This window comes from Rhinoderma darwinii, chromosome 9 (genome assembly GCF_050947455.1).
Source record: "Rhinoderma darwinii isolate aRhiDar2 chromosome 9, aRhiDar2.hap1, whole genome shotgun sequence".
NCBI lineage: Eukaryota > Metazoa > Chordata > Amphibia > Anura > Rhinodermatidae > Rhinoderma > Rhinoderma darwinii.
The window spans coordinates 11,011,889-11,028,474 of NC_134695.1; the positions used below are offsets into that span (position 1 = coordinate 11,011,889).

At 47.4% G+C, this 16,586-nt stretch overlaps 1 protein-coding gene across 1 annotated transcript in view; it reads right to left on the minus strand.

The window, feature by feature from the left end:
• Positions 1–16,586, minus strand: part of LOC142660595 (vascular endothelial growth factor A-like) — a 58,852-nt gene that overhangs the window by 25,926 nt on the left and 16,340 nt on the right. The window contains exons 4-7 of the mRNA XM_075837257.1: positions 14,695–14,891; positions 11,177–11,253; positions 4,851–4,883; positions 1,932–2,015 (exon numbers count right to left, since the gene is read on the minus strand). Coding sequence (XP_075693372.1) covers positions 1,932–2,015; positions 4,851–4,883; positions 11,177–11,253; positions 14,695–14,891 — 391 coding nt within the window. The remainder of the gene's footprint in view (positions 1–1,931; positions 2,016–4,850; positions 4,884–11,176; positions 11,254–14,694; positions 14,892–16,586) is intronic.

Consider the following 16,586-nt stretch of genomic DNA (forward strand, 5'->3'; position numbering starts at 1 on the left):
CCTACTAGTTATATAAATATTCGCTACACACTTGCCAACAACTTCAATTGATCCTATGCGTTTCAGTATCACCACCAGCGTGATACATCATCAGGGATTCATAGAAACATTGATTATTTAATTTTAAAAACAGAACACTGGATAGCACTGTTCATGTGCTGATTTTAGCCTCCAGACGCGTGTACGACTCTGATGTACTGGCCGCACACGCGCCGGAAAAACTACAGGCCTTTAAGGTTGAGAGCCCGCCTCTCTAATATCGTCACCGAGGCCAGCCGCCAATCTGAATTAGACACGACAAATGTGACGTGCCGGAGGCGGCGAGCCTCGATACTGGCGACCAATGAGAGTGCCTGGACGTCAAAACGTCCATGGTAACCAGGGGAAGCTAAACGCGGCTCCTACAATACCGGCCAAGATTACACAGCGTAATGGATCCAGAGACAAGATCAGTATAGAGCACCCCTTCTGTCACGAAAAGCATTGCCCAAGTTAGAATAAAGCAATGCCAGAGCGAAAAGGAGTGTTCTCAAGATAAGAAACATAACCCCGGGAGCCGTCTCACATGGAGACTGGCTCCCAGTGATTACACACATTGCCTAGCAACGCCTCGCCAGTACACTGGCTAGGGATCTATCACCTCAGACCGGTCAAATATCTCTAGTTTTGACCCTAAACCCCCATAGAAATGTACATACATATGTGAATGGTATCAGCAACTCTTGTAATATTCTTTATCCATATAAGATTTCTGCATCAGGGTGTCTGCACCTTTAAAGTCTGTTATTAAGAGGCTGAGTATTTCCATGTTGCTATTGGTTGGATGGTGTGTCCCTTTGCAAATGCCCACCTGACACTTGAACCAACTTTCTATGTTGTATGTGTTGTTTTGTATCATTGATCCCCTCATGAATAGTTCTGATGGAGCTGTTGATAGAAGTGGAATTAAGCCAAATGCAACTTAACTTTGTTAATAGAGGAGAGTCTGGGGTGAAGAAGACATAGGCATGATAGGGCAGCACCTGTAGCGTTTAGGCAAGGGTTACAAGGAGACGTCCCTTGTGTGCAGCCCAGCTGGCAGTATTTTTGCTGCAGCATTCGCAGCCTGTGGTGTTGTCACAGCAGCGATAGAGCCTGCAGGTTTTTATTTTTATTTTTGATTGTCCCATCTACAATTTTGCATTTCACTTTGCAGGAGGACACTTTCGGTAGATGTGACATTGCTGTATCAAACTGTACAAATTCTTTTTTTAAGCAAGTTAGGTTTTAAAAGCCCCTTCAGGCAGTACAATTTGACAATCTGGAACTTGGGCAAAAACGTGTTTAATCCTGGTGTAAAATGTACATGGCTATGAAGATGTATAGAATACAAGTAGGCTAAGGTAGGGGTATAGACAAGTATATGTTGGGTAAAGTGATACTATAGGTGCAAAGGGGTGTGGCGTAAGGTGTATGTGGCTGCATAGGTGCACAATGTATAAATAAAAATAAGAGATTTACATGTTCCTACTTATATTGTTATGTCGTGCCTTATTGAATTGTGTATCAGTTATCGTGTGTTTGATTTGTGACCCTTCTACTCTACGAATATTACAAAAGTCTATCAGACATGAATTGAGAGAAAAGACTGAAGCATTTTAAAACTCAAACAAAAAACACGTCCGTTTTCAAGGATAAAAAATAATAAACTCTAACGGTCCCTTGAGACACTAGACAACTGATGACTATGCATACTGCCACTAGACATGTATGAGAGTTCAGTGTTAGTTCATTTCCGGTGTTACTATTCACAAAAGCAAACTAACATGATCCCTTTTTTTCAGAATCTTTCCCTTTGATCCCTGCCCTTTGACATCCCAGCAGACCTTCCCATGACCCAGCGACTGCTACCGCACTCTAACATGTCACTCACCCTCCTTCCCACTACAAACCTGGCATTTTTAGAAGCTCCTTTCCCCTTTTTCCCTTTCCGCCTCCTTTTTTTTGCCTTTTTGTCACCTGAAGTAGAGAAGAGCCTGTGAAAGATAAAACCAAGCAGAGTTACAATAGTAGATGTATGAAGACAATATGATCTATGTAACGCTTTATGAGTCAAGGAAAGGTCTAGTAGCAGCTCACATTTTGTGCTTTGGTATGAAAAACGAAAACCATACTAAACTAATGAAAGAAGATCGGGCACAGTGAATTAATGCCACATACTGTCTGTAAGGTGGCACTGATAGCAGTCAGATGGTGACTCACCAGCTGTTATTCAGCTACAGTCGGAGCTTGATTTAGCACAGGGCACAATAAAGTTACATAGTTCATCTATGAATCTTTTTCTGACATCAGCAAATAAAACTCAGCTAAGGGAAATAAGAAAAGTCAAGGCATGTGAGTTCAACTGAGGTGAGGGAACATGAAATCAACTGAGCTAGATTAGTCCTACTGTCTTCTGCTTTATCCAGGCTACGGTATATTCTTTGTTAAAGTGGGGTTTCCATTGTAACAATTATTACCTATCCAAAGGATAGGTGATAAGGTTAAATCGTTGGGTGCCCCATGGATCACAAGCTTAGGGGTCCTAAGCCCTCTAATTCTCTATAATCAGGACAGCATGCTCCATACAAGCCAGTGGTAGATATTAAAACAGACACAGTGATAAATGTTACAGGTAGGAAAACCATTTTAGGCCAGGATCAGACCCACTGGTTTGATTCAGTATTTGGTTGATTTTTTTTAGCCAAGCACGGGAGTGGACACAAAAGAAAGGAGATACATCAGTAATTTATTTATACCTGTCCTACCTTTTGTATTCTTGGTTTGGCTCAAAACTGCATCAAAAGCCTAAGGCCTTATTCAGACGAACGTGGAGAAACTCGGACGTGAAAAACTACAGTTATTTATGCCCGAGTTGCCCATATGTGGGTCACGTTTTCACGGATCCCCATAGACTTGAGTCTATGGAGGGATCCATGAAAACGGAAGAAAATAGGATATGTTCTATTTCTCAATTGACCCTTCACACAGTCCGTTGAAACAACGGCCGTGTGAACGGCCCCATTGTAATGCATGCGTCCGTGTGATGGCCGTTGTTTTAACACACGGACGTATTCTACATTCGTCTGAATACGGCCTAAGGCCTGGTTCCCACGTAGTGTAATTGCTGCGGAATTTCCGCAATGGAATTCCTTGCGGGAATTTTGCTGCATTTATAGTAGCAGCAAAGTAGATGAGATTAAGAAAATCTCATGCCCACACTGCGTAAAAAACACAGCGTAAACGCTAATATATTGACCTGCGATGCACAATTTAAATCTGCAGCATGTGAATTTATGCTGTGTTTTCGTTGCTTTTCTGTTGCAGGTTTTCCCCATTGAATTCACTGGGGATGCAAAACCCGCAAACAAATCCATGTGTTAGGACTTTTGCAGTGGAATCACATCGATTATGGCGCTAAAATCGCAACTCAGGGAAAAAAAATCACAGGATGCAGCGTCACATGGCCTGCAATGTCATCTTAGGAGGCAAGACTACGCGCAGAGAAAAGGGAGGGGGTAAGTATGACTGTTTTTTTTACATCGCTGCTTTCCGGAGCGGAAATTCAGTTAAAAAAACGCACTATAATGTGGTGTGGCTTTTTGGATTGAAGGTGCTACAGGTTCCAGGTCGGATACGCTGCGCAGTTTTTACGTCCTAAGGCTGGATTCACACATTCAGATTTTGATGCAGTTTTTTGACCCGGACACATGAGTGGATATAAAACAGAAAAGTATCAGTCTTTCCTTTATACTTTTTCTACTTTATGGATTCACACATGGCTTTGGCATAAAAAATTGCACCAAAATTTGCATACAAAACGGTATGTGTAAATCCAGCATAAAGGTGTGTGGCTTATACAGAACTTTCAATCTATCCATCAGGTGGGCTGACCTCATATCCCAAATCTTTTTTTTTTTTACCAGGGGTCATGCAATACCATGATCTCTATGCTTCTTCCTATAATTTATTAGTGGATAGGCAATATAAACCATCACATTATCTTTATAAATAAATTATATTTATACAGGTGTGTATGCAGTTTATAATATGTATCAATGCAGGAGCTGAGATGGTCATGATCTGGAGGATGAGGTCAGGAGAGCTCGGCATTACATTTCCCCAGATAAGTATGAATTGGGGGAAGTAGGAGCTCCTCATCCCATCTTTGTGCAAGATCTACATTTTCAGTTTTGGCTCTGACATTCACTTTACAGATATTGTGGCCTAAAGTTGTCACTATTTTCTCCTATATGGAATAAACATACGGGAGTAACAGGTGCACAATTCCAGTTAGTAAACTTTGAGCATTGAGAACATCACGGCAGGTGACAGAGACAATGTTCATAGCTTTTAACATAACTGGCAATGGTGGATAAATTATAAAGCAACTGCTGATTTTTTAGATGCCTTTGATACTTACAATGCGCCCCCTAGACCATATGACCATATGACCCCTAGGACCATACTGACCATATGACCAGGTCGCAGTTCCTTTGTCTTCCTGGCCCTTGCTCCCCAGCCCCAACTTTTTTTCCTCTTCTTTCTTTGCCTTTTCACCATCACTTTTCATGCTCTTGTCTTTTTTTCTTCTCAAATTGAGGAGGCCTACTTTTCATATGAACCTACCTATTGTTTTGTGATCTAATCGCCCATGTGCCTTTTACTATATGTATGACTCTTGGTATTGTTAAAAATTCAATAAAAATAAGTTTATGCAAAAATATAGATATTATAGATGTAACTCTGAGATTAGAAACATGCAGTGAAAAGGATCAGACAGAAAGAGAAAAATGGAAAACAACTTCGTTAGTTAAAGCTGGGTACCGTACCTGCTAGCATTGAGAGTAATGTTGACATGGGGTCTGCAATGCAGTAAAATAATAGAATTATATTGATGTTTATATGTAAAACACAAAACCAGACATAAATACAATGTACTTCATAAATATATACTGTTCAATAGCCTAAATGAAGGTACCTGAACCCTAATGTATGAGGCATGAAAATCCTATTATCCTAAATGATCCTGAAGGTTATAAGGTAAAATTTGCATTAGGCCAGATTCACAAGAACGTGGGGAAACTCTGCGTTTGTATGCCGGTTTTACACAATGTATTATGGATCTTGTAAATACGGCCAACACACGGATGTTAAATATGCTCGTCTGATTGAGGCCTGAGGCAACCTCCTGCTAGTGCTACCCCCCCCCCCAGTTAAATGGCTGCTCCACTGGGTGGTGGACCCTCACCTGATCCTAATAAGTGCCCCAATACCACCTTAAGGCTATCTCCAACAGTTGTGCCCAGGAACACGTGTAAGCCAAATTATAGGTACATTGTAATGGCAGGAAGGAGGTGAAGGGAAAGTGAGCCCTAATCTACCCACCGCCCTGTCCCTGCCTACTTGCAACGACCCGCCCTAGGCGACGAGGTACAACTGGGCGGCGGTCCCTACGCTGTCTAAGTGCACAGGAAAACAAACAGGGAACATGCAAGGGAAGGGGCAGTAGCCACGGAACGCCACGAGGAAACGGCGCGGCGAACGGACAGTCAGGACCAGGACGAAGTGAGTACTCCCAAGCGGGCAAGGAGACAGAAGCAAGCCAGGGGCAAAGCAAAGCAGGTCAAGCAGAACTGCAGCAAGGCAGAAGCACGGCAGAAGCAGGCTGGAGCAAGCAGCAGTGGGGCCAGGAATCCAAAAGAATTACAAGCACTGAGGGAGAGAACAGGGCAGGTAATAAAGGACAGGGGGCGGAGCTAACTCCGACAGACCAGGCCGCGATAGGCTCTCCCACTCCTGAGCCTGCCACCCTGGTTGGTGGGAGATGGTGTCAGTCGAACAGGTCTGGCCTCAGGTGTGGATTGATTAATCCCAGGAGTATACCTAGATGAAGTACCTGGCAGATCCCTAACAGTACTCCCCCTTTTATGAGGGGCCACCGGACCCTTACTAAGGGGACCCGGTTTAGTGGGGAAGAGAAGGTGGAACCTCCTGATCAATACCCCAGCGTGAACATCACGGGCAGGTACCCAAGTCCTCTCCTCCGGCCCGTATCCTCTCCAATAGACCAGGTACTGGAGGGAGCCCTGGACCATCCTACTGTCCATAATCTTGGCCACCTCGAATTCCACCCCCTCAGGGGTGAGAACGGGAACAGGAGGTATCCTCGAGGGGGACCAGGATGGGGAGCAGCGTTTAAGGAGGGAGGCATGGAAGACGTCATGTATGCGAAATGATGGGGGGAGCTCCAGACGGAAGGATACAGGGTTGAGGACTTCAATGATCTTATAAGGTCCAATAAATCGGGGAGCAAACTTCCTGGACGGGACCTTAAGGCGCAAGTTCCTGGACGACAACCAGACCAAATCCCCGACGACAAACCGGGGGTTAGCAGAACGTCTACTATCCGCCTGAATCTTTTGTGCGCTCTGGGACGCCTCTAGGTTCTTCTGAACCTGGGCCCAGACAGTGCACAGTTCCCGATGAACATCCTCTACCTCAGGATTATTGGAACAACCAGGGGAGACGGAGGAGAATCTTGGGTTAAACCCGAAATTACAGAAAAACGGGGAGACCCCTGACGAGTTACTGACCCGGTTATTCAAGGAAAATTCAGCAAGGGGAAGGAATGAGACCCAATCGAATTGACAGTCAGAGATGAAACACCTTAAATATTGTTCCAGGGATTGGTTGGTCCTTTCCGTTTGGCCATTAGTTTCGGGATGGAAGGCGGAGGAGAAGGACAGATCAATCTCCAACTTTTTACAAAAAGCTCTCCAAAATAAGGAAACAAATTGTACCCCTCTGTCAGAAACAATATTGACTGGGGCCCCATGGAGACGCAGGATGTGTTTCACAAACAAAGAAGCTAACGTCTTGGCGTTAGGTAGCTTCTTAAGGGGCACAAAGTGGCACATCTTGCTGAAGCGGTCGACTACCACCCACACCACCGACTTGCCCTGAGATGGAGGCAAATCGGTGATAAAATCCATGGAGATATGGGTCCAAGGTCTCTGGGGAATGGGCAAGGAACGTAGTAGGCCCGCAGGTCGGGACCTAGGGGTTTTGGACCTAGCGCAAACCTCACAAGCGGCGACGTAAGCCCTAACGTCTTTAGGCAACCCAGGCCACCAATAGTTTCTGGTAATGAGGTGTTTGCTGCCCAAGATGCCAGGATGACCAGATAGAGCGGAGTCATGGTTTTCCCTGAGTACCCTCAGCCGGTATTGCAGGGGAACAAACAGTTTGTCCCCAGGGACGTTCCCGGGAGCTGCACCCTGATCAGCCGCGATATCAGAAGCTAAATCAGAATCCGTGGTAGAGACGATTATACCAGGGGGTAAAATACAAGCAGGATCCTTCTCAGAAGGAGGATTGGCCATGAAACTACGTGACAGAGCATCAGCCTTAATATTCTTGGACCCAGCCCTATAGGTAACCAAGAAATTAAATCTGGTAAAGAATAGTGCCCACCGAGCTTGTCTAGGATTAAGCCTCCGGGCCGATTCTAGGAAAACCAGATTCTTGTGATCTGTAAGGACCGTTACCTGGTGTCTGGCCCCCTCCAGGAAGTGCCGCCACTCCTCAAAAGCCCATTTAATGGCTAGAAGTTCGCGGTTGCCAATATCATAGTTACTCTCCGTGGGCGAAAACTTCCTAGAGAAGTAAGCACAGGGGCGGAGATGGGTGAGGGAGCTGGTACCCTGGGACAAGACGGCCCCCACTCCCACCTCGGAAGCGTCAACCTCCACAATAAATGGCTCCTCTTGGTTGGGCTGAATCAGCACGGGGGCCGAGATAAAGCACTTCTTGAGGGTCTCAAAGGCCTGGACGGCCTCAGGGGGCCAATGGAGGACATCAGCACCCTTGCGGGTAAGGTCCGTAAGAGGCTTAGCGACGACCGAGAAGTTGGCAATAAATCTCCTGTAATAGTTGGCGAACCCTAAAAAACACTGTAACGCCTTAAGGGAGGCAGGTTGGACCCATTCCGCCACAGCCTGAACCTTGGCAGGGTCCATGCGGAATTCATGAGGAGTGAGGATTTGCCCTAAAAATGGTATCTCCTGTACCCCAAAGACACATTTTTCAGTCTTAGCAAACAGATTATTCTCCCGAAGGACCTGTAGCACCTTCCTGACATGCTCCACGTGGGAGGACCAGTCCTTGGAAAACACCAGTATGTCATCAAGGTACACAACAAGAAAATTACCCAGGTACTCTCTCAGGATTTCATTAATAAAATTCTGGAAGACAGCAGGGGCATTACACAACCCAAAGGGCATGACCAGGTATTCGAAATGACCCTCGGGTGTGTTGAACGCAGTTTTCCACTCATCCCCCTCTTTGATGCGGATAAGGTTATATGCCCCCCGTAGATCGAACTTAGAAAACCATTGGGCTCCCTGAACCTGATTAAAAAGATCCGGAATCAAAGGAAGTGGGTACTGGTTCCTTACGGTGACCTTATTCAGGTTACGATAATCAATGCACGGCCTAAGACCACCATCCTTCTTCCCCACGAAGAAGAAGCCAGCACCTACAGGAGAAGTCGAGGGGCGAATGAAACCCTTGGCCAGGCATTCTTGGATATACACCCTCATGGCTTCACGTTCAGGACATGAAAGATTAAATATCCTACCCTTAGGAAGCTTGGCACCAGGCACCAAATCGATAGCGCAATCGTAATCTCTATGGGGGGGCAACACCTCGGAGGCCTCCTTAGAAAACACATCGGCGAAGTCCTGAACAAACTCAGGAAGCGTGTTTACCTCCTCCCGGGGAGAAATAGAGTTAACAGAAAGACATGACATAAGACATTCATTACCCCATTTGGTGAGATCCCCAGTATTCCAATCAAACGTGGGATTATGCAACTGCAACCAGGGAAGGCCTAAAACCAGATCAGACGATAATCCCTGCATCACCAGTACAGAGCACTGCTCCAAATGCATGGAGCCAACCAGGAGTTCAAAAACAGGAGTATGCTGAGTAAAATAACCATTAGCAAGGGGAGTTGAGTCGATTCCTACTACAGGGATAGGATAAGGTAAATCAATACAAGGCATCTTTAGAGACATAGCAAATTCCACAGACATGATATTAGCAGATGAGCAGAATCCACGAAAGCACTGCCCGTGGCAGCCCGGCCAGCAAACGAGACCTGAAAGGGAAGCAAAATTTTATTGCGTTTCACATTAACGGGAAATACCTGTGCGCCCAAGTGACCTCCCCGATGATCACTTAGGCGCGGAAGTTTTCCGGCTTCTTATTCTTGCGCCTGGGACAGGTGTTCAGTAGATGCTTGTCGTCCCCACAGTAGAAGCAGAGACCATTCATTCTGCGAAACTCCCTACGTTGTCGAGGGGACATGGAGGCCCCGAGTTGCATAGGTACCTCCGAGTCCTCCGTGGAGGGGCGAGGAGACGGGACCTCGGGGGGGATCGCAGAAAAGTCAGAGGGGAGCACACTGAAGCGTTCTAGCTGACGTTCCCTGAGACGTCGGTCAAGTCGTACTGCTAGGGCCATAACCTGGTCAAGGGAGTCAGACGAGGGGTAGCTAACCAGCAGATCCTTCAGGGCGTCAGATAATCCTAACCTAAACTGGCACCTTAGGGCCGGATCGTTCCACTGAGAAGCTACGCACCACTTCCTAAAATCAGAACAGTATTCCTCAACCGGTCTCCTACCCTGACGTAAGGTCACCAGCTGACTCTCGGATAAAGCAGTCCTGTCAGTCTCGTCGTAAATGAGTCCGAGGGCAGAGAAAAAATGATCAACAGAGGAAAGTTCAGGGGCGTCAGGAGCCAAGGAGAAGGCCCACTCTTGGGGCCCTTCCTGGAGTCGGGATATGATGATACCCACCCGCTGGTTCTCGGAACCTGAGGAGTGGGGCTTTAGGCGGAAATACAGTCTGCAACTCTCCCGGAAGGAGAGAAACGTCTTACGGTCCCCTGAGAACCGGTCAGGTAACTTGAGGTCGGGTTCTAGAGGTGAGGTGAGGGGTACTACTAAAGCAGCGTCACCCTGATTGACCCTTTGGGCCAGGGCCTGGACCTGTAGGGAGAGGCCCTGCATCTGCTGGGTCAGGGTCTCAAGGGGGTCCATGATAGCGTCAGCGTAGGAGAAATGGTAGACTAGGTAAGGGCTTGTAATTATGTAACGGCAGGAAGGAGGTGAAGGGAAAGTGAGCCCTAATCTACCCACCGCCCTGTCCCTGCCTACTTGCAACGACCCGCCCTAGGCGACGAGGTACAACTGGGCGGCGGTCCCTACGCTGTCTAAGTGCACAGGAAAACAAACAGGGAACATGCAAGGGAAGGGGCAGTAGCCACGGAACGCCACGAGGAAACGGCGCGGCGAACGGACAGTCAGGACCAGGACGAAGTGAGTACTCCCAAGCGGGCAAGGAGACAGAAGCAAGCCAGGGGCAAAGCAAAGCAGGTCAAGCAGAACTGCAGCAAGGCAGAAGCACGGCAGAAGCAGGCTGGAGCAAGCAGCAGTGGGGCCAGGAATCCAAAAGAATTACAAGCACTGAGGGAGAGAACAGGGCAGGTAATAAAGGACAGGGGGCGGAGCTAACTCCGACAGACCAGGCCGCGATAGGCTCTCCCACTCCTGAGCCTGCCACCCTGGTTGGTGGGAGATGGTGTCAGTCGAACAGGTCTGGCCTCAGGTGTGGATTGATTAATCCCAGGAGTATACCTAGATGAAGTACCTGGCAGATCCCTAACATACATCAAAAAAGAATTCACCATACCATTGTGCCCACCACATGAATCCCCTGTAATTTTCTAGCCATACGGCAGTGCTCATAAAACAGTCCCAATTATGTAGCAGTGTCCAAAGCATAGTTACTAATATAACATCAAATCTGTTACCAATAAATAAAAATGTCTTATGGTTTATGATATATATCTCTAATATCAGTTACTGAGAAGCCAAGCCTCTACTAACCCCGTTTTCTAAATATGGCGCCGTTCTGGCAGAACACAATGATAAACCAACTAATGTGCATGTTATGCAAATGACATTGATCTAATTCTTATATGCCATGCAATACACAGAAATTAATTTTACACATGTATCAACATTTTTCTTAGGAACAGTCCAAAATGTTGTGAAGAAGAGCCCAGATTTCTGAACATCCTGCGTTTACCTGCATTCACACTCTGTGTGTTTAATAACAGAGATTTCTGTGTACTCTGGATCCAATTTACTTTTATGTACCTGAACCTGAAAAAAACGTATTGTAAAATTAATGAGAGATTGCAATGGTTTTATGCAATGTATGAAGACATTTAAGCTTGCCATACATTAGTGATTTCAGATGACCGTTCCCTAAACAACTTGCCGTTCATGGTTGGTCTGTGAAGGTTGTATTTCTGTTGGAATTGTTTTAGCAGTGCTGTTCACCAGGTGATAGAGCACAGCTTCATTGTATTTGTCGCTGCTGAACACTTGGCAAGCACACAATTCAGAACTGCCCTCTCTCCTGGTTTTCAGCGTCGCCAAGAACATAATGAAGCTCTGCTCTCTCCTGGTGACCAGCACCGAAAGAACAGATTTCAGTAACCGCTCTGTAAAAGAAAAAGTTAGCAAAAGTTGGCAACTTTTTCCTTTGTGCTACCCCCCCCCCCCCCCCCCCATCAAGCTGGTGTTCTGTAGCCGTGGTTTCTTCTTTCTATGTGCACACCCTCCCCCCCCCCCCCAAGTCTGGCATTTAGTAGCCATGGTCTCTCCTGTAGGCAACACTTCCAGGCTGGTGTACAGTAGTTACTTTCTCTCCTGTGTGCAGCACCCCAAAACCGGTATTTAGCAGCCACGGTCTCTCGTGTGTGCAGTTTGGCACACACCCCATTGCTGGTGTTCAGTAGCCATGGTCTCTCCTATGTGCACTTCCCAGCTGGTGTTCAGTAGCCTCGTATGCACCACAGATGGAGCATCTTTGCAAAGAAAGTCAGGAACAAGGGTCACACTGAAGTGTAAGTTTAATTAACTGATTGGTTTATGTCACATATGTGGTAACAGTTTGTCTTATAAGACTTTCATATTTGCATGGCACTTTGAGTACCGCTTCATTGATTTTTTTTATCAGCACGCCATGCCAAAAGGGTTGCCTACCCCTGATCTAGAATAATAAGACGCATTGCCTATTTACTATTTATCATTAGATGTGCTATGCCATATTCTTGTGTCTGTTCATTAATAATAATGTATCTCCATGACAGGGTTGCTAACCGTCCGTAAATTTATGGACAGTCCGCAAAAATTGGTGTTTTTTTCGTTGTCCGTAGCGTCCGGCAGAAAAAAGCACCGTCCAGGATCTTCGTCAGTCTCCCGGAACTTTGCACGGCGCATGCGTCAAAATGTACATGCTCAGTGCAAAAGAATAGCAGGCCGTGGCCAGGCATATTTTCAGATTCTGCGGAATCTGAAAATATGCAGGCCGGCCGCTGCCAAGTGAGGTCGGTACCGGGAGTGGACCAATCCAGTCACCTGACATGAGGTCAGGTGACTCAGGTCAGGTGACTGGACTGGTCCAGTCCTTTGCCGTCACTGACCCCATTCAAAAGTGATCCTCTGCCGCATGACCACCTCCTCCTCCTGACGGTGAGTAGTGTCAGGCAGAGCAGAGAGTGGTAGCGGTAGGTAACCGCTCTCCGCTCTGTTTGTATTAATTGGAAGGGAAGAAAGGGGGAAGCTGTGCGGCACGGCGCTACTTACTATGGAAGGGGGGGGGCTGTGTGGCTATCTAGATGGGGGAGCTGTGTGTGGCTTTCTACAAGGGGGCTGTGTGTGGCTATCTACAAGGGGGGCTGTGTGTGGCTATCTACAAGGGGGGCTGTGTGTGGCTATCTACAAGGGGGGCTGTGTGGCTATCTACAAGGGGGACTGTGTGTGGCTATCTACAAGGGGGACTGTGTGTGGCTATCTACAAGGGGGAGCTGTGTGTGGCGCTATATACAAGGGGGCGCTGTGTGTGGCTATCTACAAGGGGAGCTGTGTGTGGCTATCTACAGGGGGGCTGTGTGTGGCTATCTAAAAGGGGGGCTGTGTGTGGTGCTATCTACAAGGGGGAGCAGTGTGGCACTATCTACAAGGGGGAGTTGTGTGGCTATCTACAAGGGGGAGCTGTGTGGCTATCTACAAGGGGGAGCTTTGCGGCTATCTGCAAGGGGGAGATGTGTGGCTCTCTCCAAGGGGGAGCTGTGTGGTACTATCTACGGGGAGCTGTGTGGCACTTTCTACAAGGGGGAGCTGTGTGGCTATCTACAAGGGTGAGCTGTGTGTGGCTATCTAAAAGGGGGGCTGTGTGTGGTGCTATCTACAAGGGGGAGCAGTGTGGCACTATCTACAAGGGGGAGCTGTGTGGCTATCTACAAGGGGGAGCTGTGTGGCTATCTACAAGGGGGAGCTTTGCGGCTATCTGCAAGGGGGAGATGTGTGGCTCTCTCCAAGGGGGAGCTGTGTGGTACTATCTACGGGGAGCTGTGTGGCACTTTCTACAAGGGGGAGCTGTGTGGCTATCTACAAGGGTGAGCTGTGTGGCACTATCTACAAGGGGGAGCTGTTTGGCACTATCTACATGGGGGAGCTGTGTGTCGCTATGTACAAGGGGAAGCTGTGTGGTGATATGTACAAGGGGACTGTGTGTGGCGCTATCTACAAGGGGGAGCTGTGTGGTGCCATCTACAAGGGGGAGCTGTGTGGCGCCATCTTCAATGGGTAGCTGTGTGTGGCGCCATCTACAAGGGGGAGCTGTGTGTTGCTCTATCTACAAGGGGAAGCTGTGTAGCGCTATCTACAAGGGGGAGCTATGTGTGGCGCCATCTACAAGGGGGAGCTGTGTGTGGCACTTTCTACAAGGGGAGCTGTGTGGCGCTATCTACAAGGGGGCGCTGTTTGGCTATCTACAAGGGGGCGCTGTTTGGCTATCTACAAGGGGGCGCTGTTTGGCTATCTACAAGGGGGGCTGTGTGTGGCTATCTACACGGGGGAGCTGTGTGGCTATCTACAAGGGGGCACTGTTTGGCTATCTAGAAGGGGGAGCTGTGTGGCTATCTACAAGGGGAAGCTGTGTGGCACTATCTACAAGGGGGCGCTCTTTGGCTATCTACAAGGGGGGGCTGTGTGTGGTGTTATCGCAGGGGGCTCAGTTACTGAGGGGGCACTTTTGTGTCAGCGCTGAGGGATCATTATTACCATCAGGGGCACTGTGGATTACAAGTTTGTTTAGAGGATGGGGTATACATGAGGAGGATGCTGGAAAAGCGAGAAACCAACATGTCTGTGTGTCAAATTCTGCAGAGACAAGTCATGGCTGGAATAAGTCGTCACAGTGGTCTGGGCCGGATGGAGAAAAAGGGAGAGACTCTAATCAGAGAAAACATCACCTAAGTTAGCGGGGGAAAGCTACAAGCGGAGCTGTGACTGGTGAGTTACTCCTAGCACATTACACTACATGATTTTGTAATGTGTCCGTAAAATTTTTGGTCTGTCCGTAAAAATTTTGGTCTGAAGTGGAGGTTGGCAACCCTGCTCCATGAAAACACACTTTATAAATATAAAGCAAATCACATAGACACTGGTTTAAGCAAACCTTGAAATATGCAGTCCGTATGTATTTATTATTTCACTTACAGAACTGGAAGACGAATAAATAATCTTAATCACCTGCATTTTGATGATGTGTGCCTGTAAGGGAAAGCAGCTTTGAGCTTCATCCAGGCAGCAGCCCGCACAGCGTTGGACTGAGACACATGGCGGTTTGAAGAGAAAGTCTGAAAACTGTGGAAACTCATTTAGCAGATTAAGAAGGACCCACCGAGGCTGGCACTTACTCCTGTTAAATATATCCATCCAGGCCCGGCCTGAAAAACACACATCACAACAATTGTGTTATTATGTCACAGGAGAAACTTCCCCCCGCGTTAATCCAGCTCGAGTTCTACGGCTTTGTGTATGTGAACTATAGAAGAAAGAGTGTTTACACACAGTGAGATAAACAAGGGTCTAAACTAAAGCTGGCCATACACATAAGTTATTGTTGGATGAAGGGTCTTGTGGCTAGATATTAGCATCACTGATCCCCATTTCGCGCTGTGTGGAGACATGTTCTAAAATAATTATTGAAATTCTGTAGGATCGTGTTTAGTATTTTTAAAGCATTGCCCCGTTGTAGTAGCTACATACAAATAATTTCACTAGCATTACATTATTTTGCAGAATCTATATTTGTTTCTCTTCCTGTGGCTCTCCCCTAAGGGTAATTTCACACATGGCAGATATGTTGCAGAAATTTGTGTGACTGGAAATGAGTTCTATATATCAGAATAAGGGCAGATTCATAAGAGCGATGCGTTTTTGCGCGCGCAAACAACGCTGCGTTTTGCGCGCGCAAAAACCATTTGACAGCTGCGTGTGTCATCCGTGTCTGATGCGCGGCTGCGTGATTTTCGCGCAGCCGCCATCATAGAGATGAGGCTAGTCGACGGCCGTCACTGTCCAAGGTGCTGAAAGAGCTAACTCTTTCAGCACCCTCGACAGTGAATGCCGAACACAATATCGCAAAACCTGTAGAAAAAAAAGAAAAAGTTCGTACTTACCGAGAACTTCCCGGTCGTTGCCTTGGTGACGCGTCCTTGGTGACGCGTTCTTGGTGACGCGCCTCTCTTGACATCGGGCCCCACCTCCCTGGATGACGCGCCAGTCCATGTGACCGCTGCAGCCTGTGCTTGGCCTGTGATTGGCTGGAGCTGTCACTTGGACTTAATTGTCATCCCGGGAGGTCAGACTGGAGGAAGAAGCCGGGAGTTAGCGGTAAGTCAGAACTTCGTTTTTTTTTCTACAGGTTCATGTATATTGGGATCGGAAGTCACGGTCCATGGTGCTGAAACAGTTTAACTCTTTCAGCACCATGGACAGTGACTATCTCCTGACGTCGCGTACCGATAATTTTTTTGCCGGGTTCGGCCAAAACGAGTTCGGCCGAACCCGGTGAAGTTCGGTTCGCTTGTCCGGCTTCGCTCATCGCAAAGACACTCCGTTTGGATGTTCGGAAACAGAAAAGCACGTGGTGCTTTTCGGTTTTCATTCATCATTTTCACTGCTGTTGCACGAATCACGCTCGTCCCACGGAAGTGCTTCCGTGTGGTGCGCGTGATTTTCACGCACCCATTGACTTCAATGGGTGCGTGATGCGCGAAATACGCAGAGTTATTGAACCTGTCGCGCTTTTTGCGCAGCAGACAAACGCTGCGCAAAAAGCACGGACTGTCTGTACTGCCCCATAGACTTGTATTGGTCCATGCGTGCCGCGTGAAAACCACGCGGCCCGCACGGACCAAATACACGCTCGTGTAGGCTGTTTGCAAAAATTTCTGTTACAAATGTTCAGGATCATTATCTCTTGGTCAGAGTGGAGGGCGGCTATGAAGAGGTTCTTTCGCTCTGGAGGATCTGTCCTGTACTACATTACACAGACAGCCCATTGATTTGAATGTTCACTGTGTAATGCTTAGATTTCCCTGTGGTGGCGCTGCAGGAAAATTGAACACTTTACTGCC